The sequence below is a fragment of the Rhinichthys klamathensis genome, unplaced genomic scaffold (assembly GCF_029890125.1).
Source record: "Rhinichthys klamathensis goyatoka isolate OS25496 unplaced genomic scaffold, OSU_Roscu_1.1 h1tg000254l_1, whole genome shotgun sequence".
In the NCBI taxonomy this organism is placed as follows: Eukaryota; Metazoa; Chordata; class Actinopteri; order Cypriniformes; family Leuciscidae; genus Rhinichthys; species Rhinichthys klamathensis.
In genome coordinates, this window is record NW_026606776.1 from 2,443,663 (window position 1) to 2,461,864 (window position 18,202).

Sequence of the window (18,202 nt, forward strand, 5' to 3'; positions counted from 1 at the left end):
GGGATAGTTCACCCAGAAATGAAAATTCTGTCATCATTTGATTTGAACATGTTTGACTCCCATATAGGCCTATGGAAAAGTCACTGGTGCCCCACAACTGTAACAAACATTCTTCAAAATATCCTCCTTTGTGTTCAGCAGAAGAAAGATTTAGAACAACTTAAGGGTGAGACAATGATGACAGAATTTTAAATTTTGGGTGAACTATCCTTTTAAGTGCGACTCCAGTCCAAGTCGCAGACTCGAGTTTCCATCTCTCTGCCTAGGTGAATGAATTTACTTTTTATTTTGAATTTACTGCTTTGTATGTACTGTATGTAGGCTATGTATGTACCTTTTTTACAGTCTATGGTATGTACGTAACGTATAATTATTTTCTATATTTTCAATAGTAAATATTATTAGCTCAAGTAGTTTTCATCAATTCTACTGAAATTAAATCAGTCACAATAAGTGGTGGTCTACAGTTTTTGTTGATCTGATACTGCTGACCACATATCAGAGCAGATTGAGTGCTGAATACCCTACATTACTTCCAGTCTTGAGTCAGAGCAGATTTTTGACTGGGGTGTTTAAAGGCCCCTGGGAAATGGGTAGATGAGGTTTCAGTCTGTTCTCTTCCTCTCGTTATCCCATTAAATGCTCATCCCAAACACACTTAGGACTACTGATGAAATCAGACACCTCATCATGCCATTATATGCCTTCCTGTGATGAAAGAAATTAGAGATAAATCGATTTATGTGGACAAAAATATTGAGTCAGGGTTCAGGTAGCTACATACATATATACTTAGCTTGTTTATAATTTGTTATCTGTATCGTTGATATCTGTAAAACACACTTTTTTACTTTTTGTGTTTAAAAAAAACAGATATCTGAAATGAAAAATTATTTAATTCCCATTTATGCATCCAGGTAAAAGAGTGCCATGTGATCCCGGGTCTGTAAAACCTCTCTGTCCACTTCTGGCAGACAGATGTACTGTACAGGTCAGAGGTCACAGAACATCTCAAATGGCAAACATGCAGGTGAGCTGTTCGTCGTTCAGTATGCATACATGAGCCATGGCATTTCTGAATGTCTTTATGAAAACAAAAGCAATTAACAACAATAGCATTTTGCAGACAATCATCACTTCAACCAAATTATTGAATTGAATGTAAAACAAAAATTCTGTCAAGAATATGATGACCTGTGCAAGCACGGCAATGAAATGTTCAGGTTTGAGATTCACAAAGTCAGAAATGGTGAGCAGGGGTTTCCCTTGACCAGTGCTCTCTAAAGTACCTCAAGAATTTTAATTATTCCTTATGAATGTTTGATGACTTGTATAGATTTGTATTCTGCTTTCTCAGCAGGTTAAATAAATCTACATAAAAGTGATGTGAAGCTGTTCGTTTTGATCTTCACAGCGCTGCCCACTCAGTGATGTTCTCCGGCAAGGATTTGATGACATCCTTCCGGAGGGATGATCACCTGCTTTGGAGCAAGATACATTATGGAAGTTAAGAGACCAACAAGGATAAACAATCAGGTTCATTTAAATAAGCAGCACAATTATAGAAATAAAGTCTTTCTACTAAAACACTGCGTGCTTTGTTGAATTCAATGGCTGTTTCAGACAAAATACTGAATAACTAGCCTATGTATTTTTGTATGTAAGAAGTTGAGGCCTCTATGACGCCACATTTCCTCAAGAGGGCGGCATTTCACCATCCTTTTTCTAGCCTCAATCTCTCTAAGAAACCATTTCTCAGTCATTGAATTTAAGTTATGCACTAGAATGCTTAATCATTTTAATGTTATCGTACAAATCTGCAAGTCATACTGTGGTAACACAATCATTAAGTATACAATCAATTGTTTTCGCAGATGTTAAATTCACCCATGTGCAAAATCTGAATCACAGGAAGGACTAAATTTCCTGGTTAGAGTCGACAGGGCTATTTAACTTCCAGAAACAACACAATTGTGCCCACGTTCAAGCATACTTTTGATTTCTAAATAAACATTCTCATTCATAAGGGGGTGTGGTGATTGACAGTAGCCTAGTGCTGATGGCAAATTCTCACAAAAAAAAAAAAATATTGTTACAAATATACTAATACTCAGACCATACTGAGAATATCTAACACGATACAATAATGCACTACTTTATTAATCATTACTAATCTTTTTTTTCATAGGCAGACAGGTTAGTTCCATAGGTTAGTTCCGGTCCTCTAATTTGATTGGCTGACTGTCATTCCAGGAACGCTGACATCACTCGGACGTTTAATTGCGTGTTTGTTTGCGAAGTGGGAAGCTTTTTTAGCGTTGTGATTGCGAATTTTAAGCGGAGTTGTGCGGTTTTGCCTTTCTATGGTTTCTAAAAGTTATAGCACGAACTTCACGAAGGCCACGCGCGTTTGGTGTAGGGTTTCTCTCTGCAGCCAGCAGAGAGTGGGAAGTGGAAAACCTGGAGTGGAGTTCGAGCTGGAGGGTGATTACAGAACGCGCTCGCTTTGAGCTTTGAGCTGATCTGTGGCTCCGCTCCACTCATATATGTACTCCAGACCAGTTTTGGTTTCTTTTTTTGCAACCATTTTCGTTTGTTACCTAAAAGTACAAATAAACTGGCGTTTTTTTCTAAAATGCAACATAATTTGATATTAATTATTATTAAATTAATAATTAAAATATGCCAAATATTATATATAAAGCAAAAACATACTGTTGCAGGCTACTGATAATAATAATATGACCAATATTATTTTAAAATAATATTAGTTGATAATCAGCGAAGAAATAACCATTTAAAGAACTGCAAATAAGTTTTAATATAAACGAGGTTCCAATGATAAAAGCGTCCTAACAGACAGCGATTCATTGATTCTAATTAGTAAGCATCCCTTAAAAAGGACCGTATGGTGATGGTAGGGGTTCTCCGGCCTCTTGAAAAATACACACCCCCTATTATTAGGAAGCGCTTGAGCGCATCAGGAGGACAGATTGGTCCAGTTCTCCAGACAGGCTGCACCACAATAAAGAACCCTCGCGCGAACGATATTGTATTGGCTAACTATCTAACGTTACAACAGTCGTTGCATTAGCTGCATTGTTTCATCTGTAATAGTGGGAGGCAAATTGCGGTTCGTTCGGTCAGTGTAGTGGAGCGCTGCCATTATATCCACTGGGTTGTGCGAGACATCGAACGAATGGAGGAATATACTACGGGTGGAGGAGGAACGAATGAATAAGGGATTTTAAAAGAGCTGCATTAACATTGCACGCGCGTTTTTTACGACTCTCTCCCTCTCTCTCTCTATCGGGGTTCCCCCAGCCAGCAGTTCTCTTGCAGAGGCGGGGAGGCTTTAAACAATAGCGCCCGGTGGAGCGCTGGATAAAGTATCGCTGAGCGCAGAACCTCCGGCATCATCATCATCACCATCATCATCATTCACTACTACGAGCGTTCACCAATGGAGACGGCCACGCGCTCTAGTGTTCTTCACACATAGATTACAAAGATCCGTAGGTGTAAAATCTGACCATCATCATAATCATCATCCGTGGAAACATATTCTGCAATGATGAATTCTGCCGAGGCGGCTGAGGAAGGACCGAACGATGCAGATACGGAGCCTTTTTTCAAAACAGGTAGTTTTATTATATGCTTTTGTTACAATGGATGTCAATGAGTTTATTTTACTCATAGGTGCATCCATCCGTGCATACACCTTGAGGTTGCATTACTGAGTTAAACAGGATAGAAGCTGTCTGAATGGCATCATTTAGAGGTTTGGATATGCATCACACGCTTTACATCACATTGCATACATTGTAGAGCCTGCAATGCATATGTGTGATAAAACTGCCGTATTCCTCAAAAGCCAGAGTGTGATGTTCATATAGCAGTGCTTTTTATTGGCACGTTCAACGCCCTTATATTGTGTGTCTGGGTTATTGTGCACAAGAGCAAGGAATCCCCCTGTAAATAGGATACTTCTTCACCTGTCACTTTTTCTCACACCTTCAACACATTCTCTAATTACGTTACTATCACCTCCGGACGCGCCGGGGATCGCGCAGCGCGGCGCCGCGGCGGGCGCGGGAGTGGCTCAGCCTTTTGTCGGTCGTGACATTGATTCATGTTTCAGAGCCTGAAGCCTGTTGATTCACACAAACAGCATATAGTCTCAGTACTGTACTTCCTTTACACGAGAAACAGAAAGGCTCTTTAATGTGATAAGGAAGCGTTTTCTGGCTTGGAGAGAGAAGGGCATCTACTCTTCTGTATCCAGCCAACCCCATTGCTAATGTCAACCCTGACACCTCCACCAGTTGTGGTTCAGTGATTTTATTCACTTTTATTTACTAGACACTTACCAGAGCATGAACTGTAAACTGACCCACTTCTGGTTTGCCTGACAACATAAGCCAATAATGCACAGCTATATTATATGTTCTCTATAGCTCAGTGTTGGAATGTGAACATGCATCTATGTATGTCATGTGTGTGTATGTCCTCATACTGTATATGGCTGTTTTCTGAATACAAATGTCTTGTGTTGTTCACATCTAACCTTATGTGCCACAGACAGTGTTTGTTCATGTGAACTCCATACACTGACATCAGTGTCTGCACATCATGCCAATACTTTTGTCATTTTGCAATTTAGATAATTATTATATGATCAGAGCTGGCTGACCATATGTGGATGAGTGTTTGTGAAGAATTTAGGGGACTCTGGGGCTAGTTGTCACACTTTTCTCCCCTGTGAATATTTCTCAGAGTGGACTTATATTTACACATGCCTCAAAGTCTTGCTATTGATCATTTCCATCATTGTTGGACATAAAAATATACAGTTAATTTAACCCACTTTGACCCACATTTGTGATTATATGCCCCAGTTGCAGTTGAAATTATTTGAGCAAAATTGTCACAATGAGAACCTGCTTTTAAATAGCATATTATAGGCTGTTCAGCACATTTTAAACTGTAAAACATTTATTAAGCTAAAAATGTTATATTGGGATTTTAGTCGAGAAGATAGAATTCACAAAAATGTTCATGTCTTAGTGTTCTTGTCTTGTTTTCCTTTACAAATATTTGAAGTAATTTTCATTTCATGTATAAATTGTGCTTTTCACCATACATATTTCGAAGCATGCTTTACAGAAAATGCATGTTTCAAATGCTACAATCAAGCCAAAATACATTTAATTGAGAAGCAAAATGACTGGAGATATTAAGCTTTTTTTGATAAACAAATATAGATAAATATAATCCTGAAACATTTATCAAAATTAATTGAGTTTATACTTAAAACAAGAAAAACATAGCTGCCATTGATTAAGAAAAATAAACTTAATTCAAAAACATCAAAAGACAGATATTTTTTCTTGTTTTAAGCATAAACTCACTTTTCAGAAAAATACATTTTATCGTGTGTCGTTTTGCTTATTAAGTAAATGTATCTCAATTTAAGAATGCTTACTGTAGATGTTTGTCCTGGAAAACAAGACAAAAATGCTGAGTGAGAAACTCATTTTAATTTAAGACAATTTCGGTTTCAAAGCAACATAAAAAAAAACACTGCTAGAATCAGGCATCCGTGTAATAGGACTTTTGACTCAAAAGCCTTAAGTTGCTCAGTATAGCCCTCGAGACTCCTACTGTCAGTCTATCTCTATGATATCTCATTTAGCAGGAGGTGTGTACAGAGCAAATTCTGTTTGTCTTCACCCTGTGATTCCTCCTATGATGGAGATTCTCCGGCACGTCCCTCCCACACCCCCTGTGCTGTTATCCAACATATTCATAGTCTAATAGTGCCTGTATTTCTGGTCTCTTCATCGGATTAGCATGATCACACTGGGTGGGATAATCATGCACAGGATTGGTCGTCTGGGAATCAGGTTGTCCCTTGTCCGCAAGGATGTCAGACACTGTGAGAGGGCAGCAGAGACAGACACTGCTGTGCCAATGTGGGAGATCACAATCACTGTGTGGGGACGAGCGTCTCGGTCATGCACAGCATCCCTGCAGATGCTCATCTTGTTTCAGGTGTAAGAGGGAGGCAGAATGAAACAGAGACTGGATGTTGGTTTATGAACATTAATAATCTCATTACCTCTTTACATGAGTCGAATTGATTAGATAGATAGATAGATAGATAGATAGATAGATAGATAGATAGATAGATAGATAGATAGATAGATAGATAGATAGATAGATAGATAGATAGATAGATAGATAGATAGATAGATAGATAGATAGATAGATAGATAGATAGATAGATAGATAGATAGATAGGGGGAGAGATAGATAGAGATAGATAGATAGATCTCAACACAATTCGTAACAATTTTATATTTTGGCAAATTGGCAAAAAAAATTATGAATCTGTATACGACCTCATTGTATGTTTTTTGTAAGGATCTGTTTACACCCCAGTGACATGTATGTTTTTACGGATAGGGTTAGGGGTCTTCATGGTTACTTTTTTCTAAAAGTCATTCCTTTTTGTATTATTCACATTGTACGGTTTTATACGAAATCGCCACTTCGTTTTTCCTTGAGATTGGGTAGGAGATAGATTATATATATATATTATATATATATATATATATATATATATATATATATATATATAGATAGATAGATAGATAGATAGATAGATAGATAGATAGATAGATAGATAGATAGATAGATAGGGGGAGAGATAGAGAGATAGATGAACATAATGCAAAAAAAATAGGTGCTATTTGGAATTATGTAAGTCTGCAAATAAGTTGATTTATTTCAAAGTAATTGAATATGGTCAATACCCAGGGTAACTGGGGTTGACAGAGAGTTGGCCTAAAAACCAAGAAGGTCCCTTGTGTATTATAGCTGGAATAATTTTAAGCTGCTTAGCTTGTGGGTTTCTCTTGCTTAGGCTATGGCCAAAATGTTACGCTTGTCTGTAATGTGGTAAAACCACAGTCTCCTTTCTGATAATAAAGGCCAATGAAATCATAGTCAAAAATATATTTTTAGAAAGTACCATAGTGTGTATGTGTGGTCATGTGTGAGGACGATATTTATCTCTCAATACAATGATTTCATAATGATTCCTAATCCTTTAAATGGCTATTATGCTTCTAGTGGTTTATGCTTTGCATAACTTACTTTTTGCAGAAAGTAATAACCCATAGAGTTTTTTTGACATTTAAAGTTTGGGATTTGCCAGAGAATAAATGTTCACAGATCGTTGTGAAATAAATTCTTAGCTCCAACACCCAGATTTTAAAGAAACATATTTTGTACTGTGAAGCAAACAGCTGTTGAATTTATGACTGCTCTTATAATATGTTCATACAAAGTTCATAGATAAAGAGTTTTTCCATTTCCTGTTGGGCACCAATCAGTTTAAAAACTGTAAAAAAAAAAATGTAATAGTTGCACTTGAAAACGTTTTTGTAATTTTTTTACAGGAAAAAAAAGTACAAATTATACAGTAAAAACCTGTTGATTGGTTGATTTGCAAGCTACCTGTAATGAACTCAAATGCAGTCGGTTTTATTAATAAAAACACACAGTCAATAACCAGGAACAGAACAGAATAAATCCTCAGGAACAAAACTGAGTCGCACCAACATGTAGCCAAGTAGGACAAGACCTGACAAAGAACACATGAAACACAGGGGTTTAAATACACAAAGGCTAACAACATAAGACACACCTGGGAACAATCAAGTCTAATGAATGGGGAACCAATCAACAAAAGGACTACAAAAAATGGCACAGAACAGGAAATTACATAAAACTCCACACAAGACAGGGGAACACAGGCTGGGATCATGACACTACCTTACAGTAAAATGGTTTAACATTGCATTGTATGTCATTTTACTGTAAAATACTGTCAAATTTATGTAAGTCAAACGACATTGCCAGAAGCCTGTGACACATCACATATAGGCTAATAATATTTTATTAGGGCTGTGCAAAGATTAATTGCGATTAATTGCATCCAAAATAAAAGTTACATAATATATTTGTGTGTACTGTGTATAATTATTTTGTATATATAAATACACACGCATGTATATATTTAAGAAAATGTGTTATTCATATATAAAATATTTATATATAATATAGAGTATGTATTTATATATATATACAGTATTTACGTGCAAATAATTCTTAAATAATATACATGCATGCATATGTATTTATATATACAAAATAATTATACACATCACACACACATATATTATGTAAACACAAACTTTTATTTTGGAATGCGATTAATCGCAATTAATCTTTGCACAGCCCTATATTTTATATAAATAATTTTGCAATAAAAAACATATAATTAATAATATAGATAACTTGTCTCATTTTTGTTATCAGTCATGTTCATTAGAATGTTTTGTGTAATATTTTACGTTATTTAGTTATTGTTTATTGCGTTATTTTAGTGTTGTGTGTTAAGCCCAATTTATACTTCTGCGTCGACCTCCCGCCGTAGCTACGTTGTAGGCTGTGAGTTGCGTGCGTTAGCTTGTAAAAGCCGGGGAGCCGTTCTAGCAGACCAATCACCGGTATTGCGGTACGCGTAGAATTGACGCTTTGTAACATTTTTGGAGAGGTGCATGTCAGGGTACGCCGAAGGGTACGCGCGCTACACACAGCCTACGACGTAGCTACGGCGTGAGTTCGACGCAGAAGTATAAATTGGGCTGACGTGCACCTCTCCAAAAATGTAACAACGCGTCAATTCTACGCGGACGCAAGCGCTGTGATTGGTCTGCTAGAACCGCTCCCTCGGGTTTCACCAAGGGGGTAATCCATCGACCGGAAGTTGAAGCCGGCCGGGTGCCGCCATCTTGTAGCAGAACTTCACTTGCGTTAGCATTTCCATTGACTCCCATTCATTTTGGCGTCACTTTGACAGCGAATAACTTTACATCTGAGGTGTTTAAAGACTCCATTTGTCCATTGTTCATTTCTAAAGAAACACGACAATGTATAAAGGGCTCCATTACCTTCTATGTTACATTATGGCCACGTAGAAACAGATTTTGTAAAAATAGGCTAACGATTGCGTCATAACCACTCGACTCTGTCGCGCTGTACAGAAATTACCGTACAGACAGGAGGAGAAGCTCGCAGGCAATCGTGGGGACGTCCCGTCAAGGGGGTAGCCCATAAATAATGAGTCCATAAAAGCAACGGAATACTTACTCCTGCTCACTCACGCCAAAGAACTCTTTGCTCAAGTTCCCCGTCTCTGCAAGATTAACGTTGGCAATTTTCACGCACAGCTACTAGAAGATTTACGTCTGTCAGACAGGTTGCTCACGTCATCAAGCTTAGTTTGAGTCGGTTTGAGTCTGCGCGTCAGGAACGGAAGTGCTCAAAATCGCTAAAAATGGGCTTTAACTGAGTTCCAATGAGATGGCTCTGTCCACTTCTTATACTGTCTATGGGTTTCACATGTTCCCTCTGCGTGCATCAACGCGGACAACGACGCAGAAGTATAAATGAAAACCAACGCGTAGTCTACAGTGTAGAGGCTCCGGCGTAGGTCCGAAGCAGAAGTATAAGTCAGCCTTTACCCTGACGGTATTGGACCTTGTGCGAGTATTGGCCGTGTTTTGTAGACAGACCACTTACGCTGAACTCTGGTTCATCATGTGGCTTACTGTTGTACCAACTGTATTATCATGGTGGTGGTCAGTACATTTTAAGGTAAAAACAGATTTTGGTTTTTCAAGTACATTGGTAAATTAACATTTATGCATGACTACGGTTATAAGTTCTATATTTATGCTATCCTGCAATATCTGAAACATTTTTCAGTTTTTCCGTTGTCACGTTCTTGCACCAAATCTTGCCTGTGATCATTTTCTGACAGTGTCAGAAATTTTGCATGATCATCTCACAGTGTGTTTGCTGCTATGACCTACATCTACTGACTAGCCAATAAAAAAGCAACATGAAATGGCTCTAAAACAAAACTACTCACCTCAAGCTCCATTTGTAAGATTGGCATGCCAAGTTGGCCTCTTTTCCCTAGCCATGACTGCATCCATATTCTCTTCTTTCGCTTCCACCTCTTTTTTTCATTACACATACAAACCACAAATGCCAAAGTGCAATTTATCTTGGTCTATTTGTCTACCACTTGCGCATGCTAATGATGTTTTTTTCTTCTATACCTAACTTGTGTCGGTTCAATAGCTGTCATCATCGTACAGTCTACATACATGTCGTACCCAAGTTTATTTGATCCATGTTGTACAGTGTGATTTGTAATGATCTTATAAGATTGCCGAAATCTCACAGTCTTTAGCAGGCATTCATTAGGGAGTTTATGGTCGTGGCTGGGGTGTTTCAAGGTGGTTGCTTACTTACTTCGGCCAGCAGCCATATCACCCTGTAACCCAAGACTGGTTGCCCACTGAAGCTAAGCAGGGTTGAGCCTGGTTAGTACCTGGATGGGAGATCTTCTGGGAAAACCAGGTTGCTGCTGGAAGAGGTGTAAGTGAAGCCAGCAGGGGGTGCTCACCCTGTGGTCTGTGTGGGTCCTAACGCCCCAGTAAAGTGATGGGGACACTATACTGTCAAAGAGCACCGTCCTTCGGATGAGACGTTAAACCGAGGCCCTGACTCTCTGTGGTCACAAAAACCCCTGGCCAAATTTGCCCAATGGCCTCTGTCCATCATGGCCTCCTAATCATCCCCATTTACAGTATACCAATTGGCTTCATCACTCTGTCTCCTCTCCACCAGTAAGCTGGTGTGTGGTGGGCGTTCTGGCGCACTATGGCTGCCGTCGCATCATCCAGGTGGATGCTGTACATTGATGGTGGTTGAGGAGATTCCCACTTCTATGTAAAGTGCTTTGAGTGCCGCGAAAAGCACTATATAAATGTAATGAATTAATGAATTATTACTGGACTGAGTCAAAAAGAGCCCACATCCTATTCTCTATAATATTTGAGTTTCTAGATATTGCTCAATTGAAGTCCATGGGATTTTTTTCATCTGCTAAGTAAAAATGTCGTCTGTTTACATAGAAATGTCCACTAATCACACCATGTTTAATCTTGTTGACTAAGTGACCTCAGTAAATGAGTAATTGTAAAAGTTTTCTTTTATTTTGGAATGAAATCCAGGCTGTTTTGCTTGTGAATGTGTTCTGTGGAGACACATTGTTGAGGTTGTGGCCAGTCAACCAGAAAAAAAACTTGGGAACATGAACTTGGAAACTTGTCATGCAGCTTCCTCTGGATGTGTCATCACACATTGAACTAGAAAGCGTGTCTCCTCTTCCAAGAGTGCAATAGCACACAAGTATGAAAATTAGTGGAGATAAGATGTCGTCTTCCGGGAAATCTGTTGGAACTTGATAATGACGTGACCTTGGGGTCATATAACAATGTTGGACATTGAACATAATTCATTGAAAAGAAATTGAACAACGGGAAAATGAACAGCACAGTAAATAATTACTAGAGTTACTTATAAGATAAAAGGAAAGAAATGAGCTGCTTACTGAACATATTTCACTGAGCACAGATTTGAAAAAGTGCAACTAGATCAAAACCACAACCTATCTTGTGTTATTATGATTTAGCTTACTGTAATCCCTGAACATATGGATTTTACAAGATGCAAGAGTTGCTCTGAACACCCGTTCCACTCAGAAGATGACTGTGCTTAAAATTTGGTCTTCAGAGAGGCAAACTTACCGCCACACACTTCATCCTCAGCAGGCCATTCTCCTGATAGAGGGCCACAGGGGTTGCTGTAGCAACTGTTGCCAAGATTCCTGCTCAGGACTGGAGTTCTTGAGCAGAATAGGTACATTCAGTGATTATGTTGGCCAGGACACATTGAAATCAATTTCAGAAGTATTTTTGGATTATATCCATCAGGGCTAACTCAGTGGCACTTCTTTATTAGAATACTTTTACTTCCTGTCATTTGTCATCACTGCACCAATTGAAATGTTTTCTGTAGAAATTCTTGATGGGAGTCCCAATCTCGAAGTCCCATCAAGATTTTCTACAGAAAACGTCTCAGTTGGTGCAGTGATGACAAATGACATTAGGAAACAAATGATTTGATGGTTGTGGTTTGCTATTGGTCAATCTCATGTGAGTGACAGGTTTTAATGGCTTTGTGCCAGTAAGCGCAGCGCATCATCAGAGAAGAGATGTCGCTGCAAGAGGGCGGGAAAGTTATTTGGATTTAAGAAAAACAAGGGGCACATGAATAAAAAATAATAATGATGTGCAGCAGTGCACAGATAAACCAATAAACACTGCAATTTAATAATTGTCTGTTTTGATTTCATGGTGACTTTAATTTAAGCTTTTATTCACATAAGCACACAGTATACTTCACATATGGTAAACACGGAATCTTGTGCCTTGAATCTTTTGAGCTTCTGTGTTTGCCATATGTGATGTGTACTATGTAAGTGTGTTAATAGATGTAAATAAAATCCTAAAGTATATCTGTTCATCATATAAAGTGATCGTATCTCTTCACAAGTCTTGGATTAAACTGCTCTATTGATGGATTTGTTTTATGACACCTTTATGACATTTTTGGGTCTTCTAAGTTTTGGTTGTGAACTTTCAATGGAGGGACAGAAACCTCCCAGGTTTCATTAAAATGTCTTAATTTGTGTTTCAAAGATCAAACAAAGTCTTTGGGGTTTGGAACAATATGACGGCGAGTAAATTATGACAAAATTTTTGGGTAAACTATCCCTTAATATAAACATACTAAACATAAAAATATTATAGAATTGGTTGATTGTTGATAATGTAAGGTAGATTGTATTCCACATGCCGTTAACCCAAAAACTGTTTGTGAAAATGGGAAAATATGAAATGGAACATGAATGTACATTGGACTAAAAAAAGCCACCAAACCCATGGGACTTCATTTCAGAGGCCCACCACATACCATTGTTATATATCTATGTAATATTTCAAAGCCATCTGCCATTAAAAGATATTATCAGACGCTAGCAGACTGTCTGATCACATTACACATTTCTGCTTTGAATCACAGGCTTTAGCGAGAGTGTGATTTACACAAGTGTTTTAGAGGTTATTTTTAGATATTTGTTGGAATGCGATTCATCTTAAAATATTAAGGCTGTTCATCTCTTCTGCTCACCAAGTTTTTTTGTATTTTTTTGTAGTTGATTTTCATTTATTTGATATTTGATGAGATGTTACAAGTAACAGTTTTTTTAGTCTTGTAGTCCATTTGTGGTGGTATTTCTAAGCACAAGCAACTCTTCTGAAAATAGCCCCCATGCCTCATTCAAACCTACATACCCCTGAATAGCCGGGCACCTTTAAAATTGGGTTATATGAGATCATGGGCCAGTGTTATTGGACTGGGACCAGTTTCTGATCTCACAGCTTAGACTTACACAATAGTTCATACTAACACCAAACCTCAGCCAGAGCCAGCCATTGTTTTCTGACTTCCCAGGACTGTAAGGGCCATAAACGTAGCTTTACTGGCCTTGTCACTGTTCTTGGCGCCCTTGGCAGGATTCGATCCTGTGGGGCCATTTGGCAACTTTTTAGCAGGATTGGTTTCATTTAGTAATTGCAAAGAGCTGGCGATTTCCTGGTTCTTCGATGAGCGTTGTGTTACTGTTTATGTGGATACACCCTGATCCTGTAACATGGGAAATTCTCAAGCTTCATATCACAACCCTCTCGTCAGGTTGTATGGGTGACGTTTCCTGCTCTGTGTTTTAATCGTGATTCTTTTGTTGAAGTAAAATGCACACAGAGTTAGTCTGTATCACATGCATGCTTAAACCTATACAATATGTACCCCAGTGTACTCACTCATAAAACATGCAGGAAACAATGCATGCATGGCATCCTTATGAAATATGGATACAGGACTTTGTATGCTGTGGATAATTTCATGTCCTTTCATCTGACGTCTTAGATGTTACAAAGCTGTCAGTATCCACAAAGCTTGCAACGGTCTCTGTTAGTGCTGGCTAAAACAGCGATCCAGCATTTTCTATCTTATGAACACTAGTCTGTTTTTTTTTGTTGTTGTGTGCAAAATAAAGAAACCGCCTCAAATGCTGTAGGAATACATAATGCATGTGTTTAGGTGCTTCAGAGTTTAATTTTGAAACAACATGGTCGATCAAGTTTAATAATTAGTTGCATCCCAATTTGCATAGTTATATTATGCACGACAAGTACTTTTCTGATGATGGAAAAGTACTGACAGACATACGTGCAATAAAATTGCATCTTGTTTCTATGGACTATCTTGCTATCTATCTTAGCATATAGCTAAATTCATTATTGCATAACTTTTAGATTCATGCAATCTGTAACTGGTTTTTAAAAAATGCCATTTTTCTGCAATTGAAAAGGTTGAAAGAGAACACAATGAATTGCAATGCATTCTGAAAAACTGAATAATACATGTGAAAAAAATATACGGATAAGTATTAATTACTGAATAGTTCAGTGGTAATAAAAATGTGTAAAAAAAATATGCTCTAACATTTTAGCTTAGCAATATGCTAATTTCAAACTCCATTGAAATCAGTTGTGAGCAGAGTCTACTTTGCTTTTTTGTGTGGTGTACGGTGTTCCTACCTATGCAGAGCATTACAAATCAGTCACATCTCAGCTTGGATGCTGCTTTAGAAACAGTATCACAGTAGGCAGTGAGGCAGCTCAGTAGGTTTTGGAACAGAGCCTCTTTTGTTGTGCAAGATGTTGTGGGCAATACTAGGCCAAAAAACATTAACGTACTGTATGCACACTTTAAAATCCAAAAATATTATATAATCTGATTCTGGGCACATTTGATGTATGACATTAACTAAATTTGAGACATCATTTAATAGTCTGACATGCTATTAAGGATACGTAGGCCTATACAGTAGTATTTGAATCGAGTCAAGATGCAGCGTTGCATTTGTTTTTTTAATTAAACAATTAGCCTAGAGAGGTTAGCAAGATATTACTCATATGGGGCTGCAAATAAATACTGCAAGTTTTTTTGTCAATACCTTTTCAAACACATCTTTGCAGATGCAAACACATCTTTCCTAAATACAGATAACAACCAATCTTTTTTTTTTCACTAGAAAATAGAGATTTAAAAATACAATTATTCTGTATTAGAATTTTTTTAAATTTATTTTGGTGTACTTTGGTTTGATGAAGTGTATTTAACTTGGATTGTTCATTCTGACATTCTATGTCAGTTTCATGTATTAGTTCACCCAAAAATGGGAAATGGGAATCATTTTCTCACTTTCATGTTTTTCCAAACCAGTATGGCTTTCTTTTTTTCTGTGGGACACAAATGTCCTGATCTGTGAACTGATCAATAAACTCAATGGCTTTAGAAGACTTGGAATATAGTTGCATGGACCACTTTTTTTGCAATACTTTGTTTGTTTTTTTACTTTTTGGATATTTTTGTGATCAAAGGCATTATTTTTTTTCCACACATCTTTTGGGAGCTTGTTAGCCTCAGTCCTCATTAACTTTCATTAATCAAAAATGATTGAGTTCCATAAAAGGAAGTCAGGAACTACATAAGGTTGAGTCAGTAATGACAGAATTTACATTTTTGGGGCAATATTCCTTTAAATCCACAAATACACTATGGTTTAAAAGTTTGGGGTCGGCAAGATATATATATATATTTTTTTTATAGAAATAAGTTAATACTTTTGTTCAGCAGGATGCAATAAATTTATCAAAACTGTCAGTAAAGACATAATGTTACAAAGATATTTCTATTTCGTTTACTTAAGGAACAATATTAAGCAGCAAAACTGTTTTCAACATTGATGATAATAATAGGAAATGTTTCTTGAGTATCAAATCATCATATTAAAATGATTTCTGAAGGATCATGTGACACCAAAGACTGGAGTAATGATGCTTAAAAATCAGCTTTCCATAATCAGTGTTGTGGGTAATGCAATGAGTTACGTAATCAGATTAATTTTTGAAGTAACATATTGAATTTACAACAAAATATCTGAGTTACTTTTTCAAATAACTAGCACAAGCTACTTTGCTTCCCCATAGACTGACACCTCTCCTGTCCTCATGTTGAGAGAAATAGTGAACCAGAAAAGTGCAGAGGCGGTGTGTGCGCTGTGTGAACATGATGCTTTTTCTCATCTCACTTGCACAAAAACAGATTCAGTATTCCTCAAAATGAATAGAAACAGTGAAATACAAACTCAGAATATTACTCAAACCTGCAGTAATTAGATATGTTAAATTAGACAAATATACTTTATGTAATTAATCTCACTGCTGACCTTTGATGATCCAATTAAACCACATAAGCAAAAATGACTTTAGATAGTCCTAAACATTACAGTTGTGGTTCAGTTTTTTGTTTTATTCCTGAAGTAAAAACTTTCTTTTACTGTGTCATTTCACTAAAGGGCCTTTACATTTGGCAAAAACTGATTTTTTTTTAAATTTGTTTGTTATTAAAAAAACAAACAAGCAAGCCCAGCCCAGGTGAGAAAGAGTAACGCAAAAGTAACATAACTCATTACTTTCCATAAAAAGTAACTAACACAATTAGTTACCTTTATAGAGAGTAACTCAATATTGTAATGCATTACATAAAAGTAACTTCCCCCAACACTGGCCATAACAGAAATATCAAACAGATATTTTGATGATATCAAAATAGAAAGCAGCTATTTTAAATTGTGATAATATTTCACAATATCCCTGTTTTGATTGTGTTTTTGATCAAATAAATGCAGCCTTGGAGAGCATAAGAGACTTCTTTAAAAAACATTAATAAATGTAACCATCCCCAATCTTTTGAACTGATAGTGTAAATTATATTTTGTTGTGGGACATTGTCAGCGCACAATAGCCTAGATTATGTTGTAAATGAAATATATATGTGTGTGTGAGAGGGAGTATGAAATAGTGTCTCCACTCTAGCAGGGGCTGGGGAAAGTCAGTTCTCACAGTAAATTTAACATGCCATGTTCAGTATCATACTCTTCCACTCAGGTTTAATAGTTTATGTAGCCTGCAGACGAGAGCGAGCAAGAGAGATGAAATGCAGACATAAGCAGTGTAATAGGCAGACTCATACAGACTCAACAGATGTACCTTAATATCGGGATATGTGTGCATTTGTTTGTGTGATCAAGTGCATGTGCCACATCTGTGAGCATGCAGCTTGTGTGTATACTGTATATGTTTCTGCTGTCTATGTGTGTTTAAGTGTGATTGAACTTTTCTCCACCGGCTGCCCCGGTGCCCAGCTGTCGGCTATGGGATTACAGAGCAGGCAGATTACACCACTAATGAATCTAAACAGAAGGAGACGTGCCAACAGCTGGGTATCCCTGCCCCCTGCTCGATGACCTACTATATTTTCCATGCAGTCAGTATTATGCTTAATACTGTTGTCTGTCATTCAATGTTTACAGAATGCATGTGTCCCTTGTGATCCTTATACAAAATGTACAGAGCAGCAATGGTAGTAGCACGCCCACACAACATCCCGTTTATTCATATTGAACAAGAACAACAATGTTGTTGTAATGTATTTACCGGTATGTTATATTTGCACACAATCGAAGGTGCTGTAGTGAATACAATGATTAATTCCGCCAGCCAATGTCTGGTTGAGCCACACATAGTACTACAGTCAAGTAAAAACTCGATAGGAAAATCATTTTTTAATGATAACTTTTAAAGACAACCTTACTGTAAGCTACGAGGTTGTTAATTGATGGCATTTGCTTCAGTTGAAGATGTAAGCCAGCCCGCATTATTTCAACTTAGTATTAAAGTCCCCCTGTAGTCAATCATTGTATCCCTTAAAACTCATCTTTGGTCACCAAAATGACATTAAAACGTTTTTTCCTTGAAAAAAAATCTACATGTCTAAAAATATCTTGAATGTAACTCTACACCCTTGCCTCATTTAGTATACGCGGTTCTATGAATATGCAAATTAGCCCCGCATCCACTCACTCACACCAGCTGACGTGATTGGTTACAAAGTAGTTTGTTATGTTAGAAACACCAGAGAAACCGACTCGGTTACTAACGTAACCTCGGTTCCCTGAGAAGAGGGAACGAGTATTGCGTAAGTAGCTTACGCTATGGGAAAACTCCTTTTATCGAGAAATATT

At 37.4% G+C, this 18,202-nt stretch overlaps 1 protein-coding gene and 1 pseudogene across 1 annotated transcript in view; both read left to right on the forward strand.

The window, feature by feature from the left end:
• Nucleotides 1–3,160: 3,160 nt before the first annotated feature.
• Nucleotides 3,161–18,202, forward strand: part of kalrnb (kalirin RhoGEF kinase b) — a 90,563-nt gene continuing 75,521 nt past the window's right edge. The window contains exon 1 of the mRNA XM_056266981.1: nt 3,161–3,641. Coding sequence (XP_056122956.1) covers nt 3,572–3,641 — 70 coding nt within the window. The 5' untranslated portion in view covers nt 3,161–3,571. The remainder of the gene's footprint in view (nt 3,642–18,202) is intronic.
• Nucleotides 10,400–10,516, forward strand: LOC130101417 (5S ribosomal RNA; annotated as a pseudogene).